This window comes from Mus caroli, chromosome 6 (assembly GCF_900094665.2).
Source record: "Mus caroli chromosome 6, CAROLI_EIJ_v1.1, whole genome shotgun sequence".
NCBI lineage: Eukaryota > Metazoa > Chordata > Mammalia > Rodentia > Muridae > Mus > Mus caroli.
In genome coordinates, this window is record NC_034575.1 from 29,286,381 (window position 1) to 29,297,572 (window position 11,192).

The 11,192-nt window shown below is 44.9% G+C and overlaps 1 protein-coding gene across 1 annotated transcript in view; it reads left to right on the plus strand.

Annotated features, from left to right (window-relative positions):
* Positions 1 to 5,090, plus strand: part of Bpgm (bisphosphoglycerate mutase) — a 29,370-nt gene extending 24,280 nt beyond the window's left edge. Inside the window, exon 3 of the mRNA XM_021164846.2 lies at positions 4,221 to 5,090. Coding sequence (XP_021020505.1) covers positions 4,221 to 4,399 — 179 coding nt within the window. The 3' untranslated portion in view covers positions 4,400 to 5,090. The remainder of the gene's footprint in view (positions 1 to 4,220) is intronic.
* The last annotated feature ends 6,102 nt before the right edge of the window (positions 5,091 to 11,192 follow it).

Sequence of the window (11,192 nt, forward strand, 5' to 3'; positions counted from 1 at the left end):
TCCTTGGAGAAATGTCTGCTCGGATCTTTTGCCTGTTATTTCACTGCCACTCATCTTTTCGTGTCTCCTTTTATCTTTCTCATGAAGATCTTATTTCTAAAAGCTACATTCTTGGTAGTGTTGGGGATGGAATCCCGGGTCCTGTGCATCCGAGGCGAGCACTGTCCCTGGGCTTCAGTCCCAGTCCACGTGTGTACTGAGGGAATTCTGAGGTGTTGGATCCCCTCAGGCTGGAGTTTCAGGTGGTCATGAACTGCCAAGTGAGTATTGGGAACTGAACTTGGAAGAGCAGTAAGTGCTCATAGCCACTGAGCCAGCTCCCCGACACTGTCTTAATTTTGAGGCATAGCAGTTCTTTGTGTAGTCTTAATACACGTCCCTATGATTTTATAAAAATAAACAAAATTATCCTACTCTCTGCAGTGTCTTTTCATCTTCTCAACGGTGCCCTTTGAACCTGAAAATTGTATACACAGATTTCATTTTTCTTCTCTTCTGTTGCTGTGCTTTCGTGTTGTCTAAGAAGCCATTGCCCTAATTCAAGGACTTTGCTCCTCCCTATGTGCCTGTGTGTGCATGTGTGTGCGTGTCCTGTTGAGAAGGTTACCCCTCTTGCTCTTACTTGCCTCAATACACGTGTTGGAAATTAGTTGATTGAAACTGTGAAGGCTGATTTTGCTCTCACTTCTCACCTGCTGATCTGTTGTCAGTCCTTACTGTGAGAGCCGTGTAGCATCTGCGAGGACGGCACTCTCCGCAGTCTAGAGCTCCATAGGAAATTTTGAGAGCTGACACGGTGCATTCTTGTCTATTAAGGATTAAATAGAGTGATTTTGGTACTAAAGGACACTATCCTCTCTCTTCACTTTCCTGAGTGCTTCGGATCTCTGTGAGGTTTGAGGTTGTATCAACTTTTATAAAAAGAGCTGAAGTTTTGTTAGGGATTATGTTGGGCCTATACATTAACCTAGAAAAAATTGACATCTTGTGTGTGTGTGTGTGTGTGTGTGTGTGTGTGTGTGTAAAAGCCAGAGGTCAACTCGTGGTGTCTTCCTCTTTTGCTCCCTACCTTATTTTTCGATGCAGTGTCTCTCACTGCACTTGGAACTGGACAGTTTGAGGCAGCCAGTCAGTGACCTTGGGGATCAGCTCGTCCGCATCCCTCCAGCACCGAGGTCACAGACACATCCTGCCATCTGCAGCATTTTCACTGGGTGTCGGGGATTCAAACTCAGGTGGTCTTGCTTACATGGGAAGCACTTTACAGACTGAGCCACAATCTTAATATTAAGTCTTCTAGTCATACATGTCGGATTTCTTTGAATCGAGATAGTTCAAATCCTATGCCCTTACATTGTTTCCTTTCTTGGCTAAAATTCATTCTGATTCTGAGACTACTGTGACTAGGATTGTGTGAGTCATTTCACTCTCCTGTTGGTGTTTGTACTGATGGTGGGGCCTGAGAGTGACCTCACTTGCTTACACTAGAGTTGTCCCTGCTCCGTGTTCCTGTGTGGAGGGTGGTGCTGGTCTTGTCATCTGCAGATAGTTCTATTTCTTGTCTACTCTAGGTGGCTGTTAGTTCACTTTCTTACTTATTGCCCTAGCTAAGTTTTCCAGTGCAAGGCTGGTTAGACATGCAATGCTTAGTCTTCCTAGAGGTCCTGTGTTCTAGAACTTAAGGAGGGTCACTAGCTGCAGACCTTGTCTGCAGCAGCCTGTGAGGTGCTGATAGATATCCACACAGTCCTATGTCTCCTGTCAGACTTTAGTCATGCATAGACCTTTTCACTAGCTGTCAACTTATGAATGGGTTTATGTAGAGGAGATATATATGGATCAGATAAATCTGTAAATCGTTCCTTTCAGTTCAGTGTGCAGTGTGCTTGCTGATTAGAAACATAAAGAATGGGCCTTGCCTTGCAGCTGAGTAGAAACATCCCTCAGTGTCCCCATGTTGCCCATGCCTCTAAGGCAGGGGCTGTCAACCTTCCTAATGCTGTGACCCCCTTAAGACAGTTCCTCATGCTGTGGTGACCCCCAACCATAAAATTATTTTTACTGCTGCTTCATAACTGTAATTTTGTTACAGTTACGAATTGTAAATATCGGATATGCAGGATATCTGATACATGATCTCCAAAGGGGTCATGGCCCCCCAGGTTGAGAACTACTCTTCGCTTTTCTTGTCTATTAAGAATTAAATAGAGTGATTTTGGTGCTGAAAGGGACTGTCCTCGCTCCTTTTATAATAAAGTTGTTCTCTATGGGTAAAAGCCTGCCAAGAGAATACTGTTTGCGTGAAAGGCCTTTGGTTACCGAGGATTTGAGTGAGTTGGGATCCAGGGCCTCCAGAGCTTTCCCTGGACTTGGGAGTGAGTCAGGCCAGTGGATTCCAAGCCCTCAGTGGTCCTCTGGCTCTGCTCCACATGCTGTGGGGCCAGCTATCCTGCCCTCCTCCAGGGGAGGCATGTGGTAGCTGCCGCAAAGCCAGCTAGCTAGCTTTCTCACTGATGGAATCAGAAGGCTCTTAGAATCTAAGGCTGTCATGTCTGCTGAACATCCAGTGCCTGGGCCGAGTGCCTTTATCCTTGCCAGCTTCGGACTGTGGTGGCAATCTTGGGTGACATTACTGTGTGAGGCAGGGGCTCCATGCGGCTCAGCAGTGGGTTGGCTATGTTCTGTTTGGAAACTGTCTAGAAGAGGATTCACAGGTGGGAAAGGAACAACGCGCTGCATTGTTTCTTGTATCACTCTCACCTAAGCCATGTCTTCTCCCCACAGCCCTTTCATAGTGCAAGGTCAGAGAGAGATTATGAATGAGTGGATATGAATATCCGATTATGAATGCTTAGCTGAGATACGGGAATGTTGGAGGCTCAGGAAGGCCCCTTCCCTAAAATCCATTGCATAGCATGTTGAGGCTCTGGGGCAGTATGCTTAGAAGAAACCCAGTTTTCTAAATTTAGGAACCCCTCTGTTCCATAGCTGTGCATATGTGGGTAGTTTGTACATAGACATCAATAGTAGCTCTTTTGGCCTAAGACATGAAATTAGAATAAAGAGCTATTTCATCAATAAGGACCCAGGGCAATGATTCCAAGATTCTCAGCTGGTGCACACAGTTTTGACTAGTGACTAATTAGAACAGCAAGGCATATTTATAACTAACCGGTAATTGTTTATTCTGCCACCGCCAAGTGAAGGTAAACGCTTACCCCCTGCTCAGAACTGCACCTAGCTCCTTGCCATTAGTGCAGAGGAGAGCCCAATGGTTAGAGTCTACAAGTCTGGAAAAGTGTGGCATGTCTTCTTACAGTAGACGATGCGAACACTTTCAGTTGCCTTTCAATGTGCTGGTCTCTGGCTCTCTTTCTCCGTGTGTTTTGAACTCAGATTTTCGTAGGCATAGGTATCCAGACTTGAATCCAGGCCCTGTCATACTCTGTGAAATCTTAAGTTCTTTGTGTCATACCTCATTACTTGGGGAAGGTGATAGCTTATCTCCCCATAGGGTGGTAGTAGCGAATACATGCGTTATTTACACAGAACGTATTAAGTGCCTAGAGGAGTACTATCCTGTAGAGTGTTGCCAGGATTTTAGCTGTTTAAGTTAAAAGCAGTTGTAAAAATAAAATTTTACAACCACAGCCACTACTGCCATCCCTACTCCTGTAGTCAAAGATGGATTATCTGTAATTATCTTATATTAAAAAGTTTTACATGTGATCTTCTTTCCCTCCCCCCCCCCCACACCTTCCTCTGGTGATGTTAAGGGCAGTAGGAGAAAGAGGCCTTGTTTATAGGCATCCTATAAAGTTTTTTCCTGAGACCCCTGAGCTGTGCTTCCTCCAAACCCAATAAGTATTGAAAAATTAACCACATTCTAATCAAGTGAATTAGTTAGATTCAGTGCTTAATGAAAAGCCCTCATTTTAAGACTAGCATTCAGAAGACAGTTGTCTGTTTTCTTTTCTTCGGTTTGGATAAGAAACAGCCAGGAACAGGTCGCCTCCGAAGGAACGTTCAATTCCAAGACCTAGCACTCTGTCTAATCTCTCTCTTCTGTTATGTGTCTGTGTTCTGGAACTATAGGTGTGGCCCCCCCTGGTTTTGGATTCACGGTTGATATGGGATACGTTCAATGTGTGGTCCGACAGTTACACAGACCATCCTGCCAAGTTTGTCTAACACCTCGTTTCTTCTCTCCTGCGAGACAGGTATCTCAGATGAGGATATTATCAACATCACCCTGCCCACTGGAGTTCCGATTCTGCTGGAGTTGGATGAGAACCTGCGTGCTGTTGGGCCTCACCAGTTCCTGGGCAACCAGGAGGCCATCCAGGCAGCCATTAAGAAAGTGGATGACCAAGGGAAAGTGAAACAAGGCAAAGAATAAAGTGTGGCCAGGAACGAGTTTGGGGTGGCATGCAGAGTATTCCGAGCGGGCTTCTCCCCCTCCTCCGACGGGCCCCCTCTCCCCAAGTCTAGGCTGTGTGGTAGAGTTTGTGTAGATAACTAGGTAATTTATCATGGCCCAGACGTGGCCTTCAAATGCTGAAGAGCTTTGTCTGAAGCCTGAATTAACTTTTCTGCTCCTCCCGTTTGAATTAACTTTGCAAAGTAGTAGCCAGCGGGGGATTTGACCAAGGTGGTTTTGTGTTTTGGAGACAGGAGAGTAACAAGTGGAGATGAAATTGTTTATCACTTAACAAGTCATTGCATTGCAGAGTCACCAGTGACAGGTGCTATTCCAGTGAGCAGGGTCACCATATTATTCAATAATACTTCCCGAGAAGACTACTAGGTAGCCCTTGGGCAGTTTAGATCAGAGGCGCATCGAATGGCTGAGTCACAGGCGGGTCCGAGGAAGGCATCTGAGCGCCACAGTAGCACAAGGCCCTTTGATTTCTAGCCCAGTGCCATCCTGTCTGCCGTCAGTAGAAGAAACCAACTTCAGCCAGTTAGAAGGACAAGGATATGCACAGTGATAGCAGTTTATATTCTTCTGTTTCACTTTTAACTTTTGAACTTTAATCTTTGGGGAATTCACAGTTTAAAATAAAGCTTTGTGACTGCAGACAACACGCGCAAGGTGCCTCGGGTTTGTGATGAATTTCTGACGGGCCTCTGAGCTTGTCTTGGCCGCCGTCTCCTGTAGCACTCCAAGGGTTACATTAGTTGAGCACAACCCACCCCTGAAGTGAAGGCTGGCTCGGGGGAAGTTGACCGTGGTGCGTGTGATTTTATTCACCTGAGCAGGATGACAGCCTGTGAGAGCTTCTGCTGTATATCTGCTGTTCCTCCGCTAGGTACAAAAGATTACGGTCCGTATCCTAGTTTAGGTGGGCTGTGAGCAGAAGTGAAGTGTGTTCAGGTGCTGTGTGACAGCCACCGTTTCTTTAGGCTGTTGCCTTCCTGAAAGCAAGTCCTGGATATTCCAGTGACAGTCATGCACACATTTTGCAGACATAGTACTTACGATAGATGTTACCATCTTTTCATGCTTTTTTTCCAGGAGTGGATTAACTTACTTGTATCCATTTTATAATAAAATGGGCCTTTGGTGGAAACCAGTTCTAAGTCATTGCTGCGGCTTGGTATCCAGCCTGGTTTTTTGTTTTTTAAATCTGGTTTTTGAGACAGGGTTTCTCTGTGTAGCCCTGGCTGTCCTGGAACTCACTTTGTAGATCAGGCTGGCCTTGAACTCAGAAATCCACCTTCCTCTGCCTCTCGAGTGCTGGGATTAAAGGCGTGCGCCACCATGCCCGCCTGGTTTTGGTTTTTGATTCAGCATTTTTAGGGACTGGCAGAAAAGATGGCTACGGAGATAAAGAAAGCATTTGGAATCTGAGAGACGTCTCTAGGCGATTTTGCCAGTGCTTTCTGATATTTACTGGGTTTTGCCATTTGACCGACATATTTGTGAGCAGAAGGAATATTTATGGAGGGAAATTTACATAAACCAACTGTTAACAGCTGCAGCGCTCCAGCCTCCCGACCAGCCAGTGAAGCAGTTCTCTTTGCCTTGGTAACACGGATCTGGGATTTCTGGAAGTGGGTCTGACCTGCATCCTAATCTCGGCCTCTCTCTGAAACTGGGACAGACATGAGCAGTTTTTTTCTTCTAAAGCAAAGGACGACAGCCTCGCTATAAATGTCCCTGGAGTAAGTCACTGTGGGTTCCCTGGGGCCAGCTTGACAGGTCTCCTTTGCTCTGTTCAGTGTGCTAAGATGAGGCAGAAGCCAAGGCAACATTACCTTCAGTGTGTCAGCTGAGTGGAGCATCCCATGACACTGCAGACATGTCTTTTCAAGAGAGTTCTGTTCCAGAAATTGAATGTTTTAGCACTGAGAGTAATGTTGCCATTGAGATGACGACGCCCCCTCCAATAGGATGCTTTCTGGTGTGCAAGAAAACCAGCGTGATCTATTCCCAAGGCGCGAGTCTTGCCTCCCGTCAGCCAGCTGTTTCTCATCTTAGGCGCTTGCCCACTCTTGTTGAAATGCAGGGTCTTCCTTCCTGTTGGCCCGTTGTTTATTCTAGCAGAGGTTTCCGATCAAGCAGCCACCTTCCCCATGGGCACTTGGTGGTACTGTGCAGTTATAGGTCTGTATTTTCTTAGCCCCTTCCTGACGTTGATGAAATGAACTCGAGGAAAGCAGCCTTCCAAAGACAAAAGACTTCTCATCCACACTGTCAGTTTTAGCCATTTTTATTCAGTGGCAACACATAAGAATCTTCATAAAGTTCAGCTCCCCATAGGAAAAAGGGTTCCCTTCTCTCAGAACCACCCCGCCATTTCTTCAACACGGCTGGTCCTGGTCATATTTTCTGATTTTATCTTTTGTATGATTGGCTTGATACGAATTTTGGGCTCACTTATTTAGTGCATTGTTGCAATAAACTGCCTTGTCTCCCAGGAGATCTAGTTGTGGCCACTGAATCCAAGGCAAATATGGAACATAAAAAAAATAAGATGAGTTTAATTATCCAATTTTTAATGGCAAATTATTTGACAGAATTAAAGGTTGAACTGAAGTGATTCTATTACTGATAATTGTATTTATCCAGGAGTGTTGTGGTTGAATGAAACTTAACCCCCAATTTCCCATGTTGATGCTTTTGGAGGTGGGGCCATTAGGTAATTAGGATTAAATGAAGTCATGGGGCTGGAGCCTGATGGTGGCATTAATGCTTTATCTTAAGAGAAGCCTGAAGTAGTGTTGTGGCTCCAGTTTGGCATGACTGCTCTGCCGTCACCAGCTAGGCCCACACCAGCTCCTAGCTTTTGGCCCATCTAGCCTCCAGGACCATGAACTAAATTAGCCTCTCTTTGTAGGCAGTAAACATAGTAACAGAAATGAAGAAGGCAAGGTGGGGTAGCTCTTTAGTTTTTAAGACCTTAGAACCATTAAGTTGAACCCAATGTGTTATGTTACTTTGACAAGTTTCTGTGTGTCTGTGTGTCCGTCTTCAGGAAGGATCTCTCGCTGGTTTGGAGCTTAAGAAGTTCTCGAGGTTGGCTGCCCAGTCCCTCACCTCCCCAGGACTGGGATAACAAATGTGTGCCTCCATACCCAGCTGCTGCTCCTCCCTCCTCCCTCCTCCTTCCTTCCTTCTTCATGGGTTCTGTGGGTCAGACTCACCGCTTGTGGTATCTCCCAAGTTCCTACCTTGACAAAGTTTTAAAAGCAGACGAGAGAGCAGCAGCACTGCTGTGTACACACAGTAAAACCACAACCTAATCTCTTATCTGAGTTAGGGCTGTTTATTGTAAATTGCCAGTACACTGAAAATCCAAACAAACGGCAAGGATGATACACTTGAAAAAGACAAAGAGCTTGGCCTTCTCAGGTAAAGTGAAAGTTGCTGGTGTCCGTTCCTTCCTGGTGCTCCATAGAACCCAAAAGCAACTCTGCCAAGGGATTGCAACTCAGGCTTGGACCTGTGTATGGTCTGTATTATTTCTGGCTGCTGTCGAGAGGCCTTTCGGCCTGTTAGGTGTGGTTTCTAGAGGACCACGTGAGTCCCTCCAACATGAAATGTGTTCAGAGATAATGTGGCAGTGACGCCTCGTAGCTTGCTGTGTGTGATTTGTGTGGAACTTTGTGATTACCCCCCAGATGGCATTGTAGAGATTACCATCCCTGCAATGACTTTTTAGTACTGAAGGTGAATAAATTTACCAATATTATAAATCTCACGACATCATGGAAGAAGAGAGACATGAGACAGAAGGCGGCAAAGATGGCCCCTTTGCTACTGTTTTGAACTGGAGGCATTTGTTTGGACATGGGTATGTATTTTAATGTGTATATTCCCTGTTGCTACCAGCCCTGCCAACTTGGATCCTCTGAAAGGGCCAGGCAGCCATAACCCACTAATCCTTAGCATACCCGAGGCCCTTTGATCTTCGTTCCTAAGTCCCTTTTACACACAACTGGGAGTGTTTAGGGTAATGGTTCCAGATCTGAAACAGACGGGGGACAAGGGAAGCCCGAAGCATCTCCACCAGCAGAAAAGAGAGGTTCCCTGAGACTGGTGGGACAGGAAAGTTGGCCTGAAGGTACAAATTTGGAACAGTTTAAGAAAATTAATTTTAAAAACAATGCTGATAGTGGGTTATAGGACATTTTAAGAATAACCAGTGACACCCTAGATTTTAAAGAGAGGAACAGAATGCTACAAGTTTCTAAAATGTAAAAATAATTGCGAGGAGGAAACACTTGATACATACAGCTTTGTGTTGAGTTCAGTCCTGAAATTTGCTTTATTGTATGAAGTGGGCAGATGAAGGCAGCTGGGTTCTTTCTCTTTTGTCTCGAACCCAGTCCTCGGTAGATAACGGAGATAGAAAACCTCTTAACCTTTATATTAATTATACACTCAGGCTGGTGAGATAGCTCTGACAGGGAAGGTGCTTACTGCTAAGTCTGGAGGCATGGTGGGCAGAGAGAACCAACTCCCCAAACACACATGCTAAAAAATATAACAATAGCTGCATTGTCTTGTCACGTTTTTTTGCCTTTGAAACTACGGCTATGTAGTAGACCAAACTAGCTTATCTGCTGATGTAACTCATCAGAAATATGATAATGACTAACATCTTTTAGTTGACTAATAATGAAATTTCTTTTCTGATGCAAATATTTTTATTTGTATTTTGTCTTCATAGTATCTTGAAGTGACAGGACTTCTTAATGCTACTTTGTGGCACCTAAATTCTATTTAATCTGAGCTCCCTACATCAGGCACCTCTCAGATGTTCCTTCTGTCACTCAGCTCAGTGTCCTAGTCAGCTTGAATCTAGGTGACTAGAAAACAGCCATCATTCCTGCTGCCAAGACCTCTGAGCATCAGTGGCCTGAAGTGGAGGCACTTCATTGCCTGCGACAGAAGCCAAGTGTGTTCTGCCAGATGCTGTGTGTTCATGTGTGCCAAGGCCTTCTCATAGCCAGAAAACACTTTTTTTTTTTTTTGTAGTCAATAATTGCCTCTGCTCTTACAGTCTTTCTATCTCCTCTTTTGTGATTTCTAACCCTTGAGAGGAAGGGAAGACCTCACATGCCTAACTGTAGTACACAGAGCAGTCAAGCTATTTCAGATCTGGAAGTTTCATTCCCACTGGCTTAGCTTTCATAGTGATAGAAGGCCCTATGCTCACTATGGGGGTGAGAAAAAAAAATAACAGTTTTACCCAGCTGTGAACCCTGAAAGCTACAGCAACATTTTGCCTGGCAAAATATGCCCACTGGAGCAACCCTGGTACAAGTGTTATAAAGGTAACCAACCACTTTCTGACTGGATGCCAGGCCCACTCTAGAATATGTAACTCATGCCTGGCACCATTGACTGAGCCAAGAACCCATGGCTGGGTAGATCATGGGTTCTGAGGAGAACATACCCACAAATAGTATGTCAAGTATTCATAGTTTTAACTCACCCCCAATGTTTAGTACTTAACTCTGTGCGCATAGGTTGATGATCAGCCCTCATCAAATAAGCTTCATTTTGCAACAGATGCCCACAGTTAGTCAATGTACAGAATGAGAGACTGAGAAGTACTCAACATTTTTATTACATTTATACAGGGATACATGCGTGCCACGGTGCATGTAACATTGGGGACTGGGCTCTCTCCTTTTATCGTGTGAGTCCCAAGAATCAAGCTGGGGTTATCAGGCTTCAAACAGGCCACTGGGCTTGGTGGCAGATACCTTCACCTGCTGAGATATCATGAAGACCTCAATGCATTCATCTATTTAGATCAGAATCCTCACAATTCATTTACTTCCCCAAAGCCCCATCTTTTTAAAAAAAACCTTGATTTCCTTTTTATTTCTTATCTTTTAATTAATTTAAATAATTTAGGATATACAGATATAATTTGTTGAGTTTGTTTACTGTGGCCTGCATGTACCTGATTTCAGGCTGACCACTTGGTGTATAACCAATTAGAGGACCTATTTTCCCTTGGCAGTGATCAGTTACCTGGGGTTCTTAGTCTTGGGTTGGGGCCCCATCAGATTTCCCACATTGTTAGCATAATCATTGGTATTGTCATTATTCACCAAAGCCCTATCATAGCAAAGGTAAGTTGGGGCAGGGGGCATTTCACATCCAAACTGTAACATCTAAGCACTCTCACTTTGAAAACTGGAGTTTATGAAAATGAATTCATTTTCTTGAGATAGGACGTCGGTGTACATCCAAAGTACCAAAGAACCAGCCCCCGAAAGAAGGAGCCATTCACGAGCAACCCTGCTGATGCTTAGCCAGGATTCTAAATGGCTACACTCCTCAAGAAGAAGCCACCACAGCCGAAGAAGCTGCTGCCCAATTAAGTTTCTATGAATGGAGTAGTAGAGTCCGCCACTCAATTGAGAAGGGAACATCTGCCCAGGTGCCTCACTTGGCACCTCCTTGAAGGGAATCTCCACTGGAGGCCTTATTGAACTAGGTGGGCTGTCAGATGAAGCTAGAATTTTTATCAGTCAATCTACTATTTCACACTGATAAGATTAAGAAGCAGCTGAGATTGGACCTTGGCAAATATCAGCAGTGCACTAGAGGGGGGAAGCTAACACAAGTTCTGTACTCACAATCGAGGCCATTGATCTGTCCTGACAGACTGTGCCCAGAGCTCCCCCGGCAGCCTCTAGCTATAGGCTCACTACTTGCTGTCTGT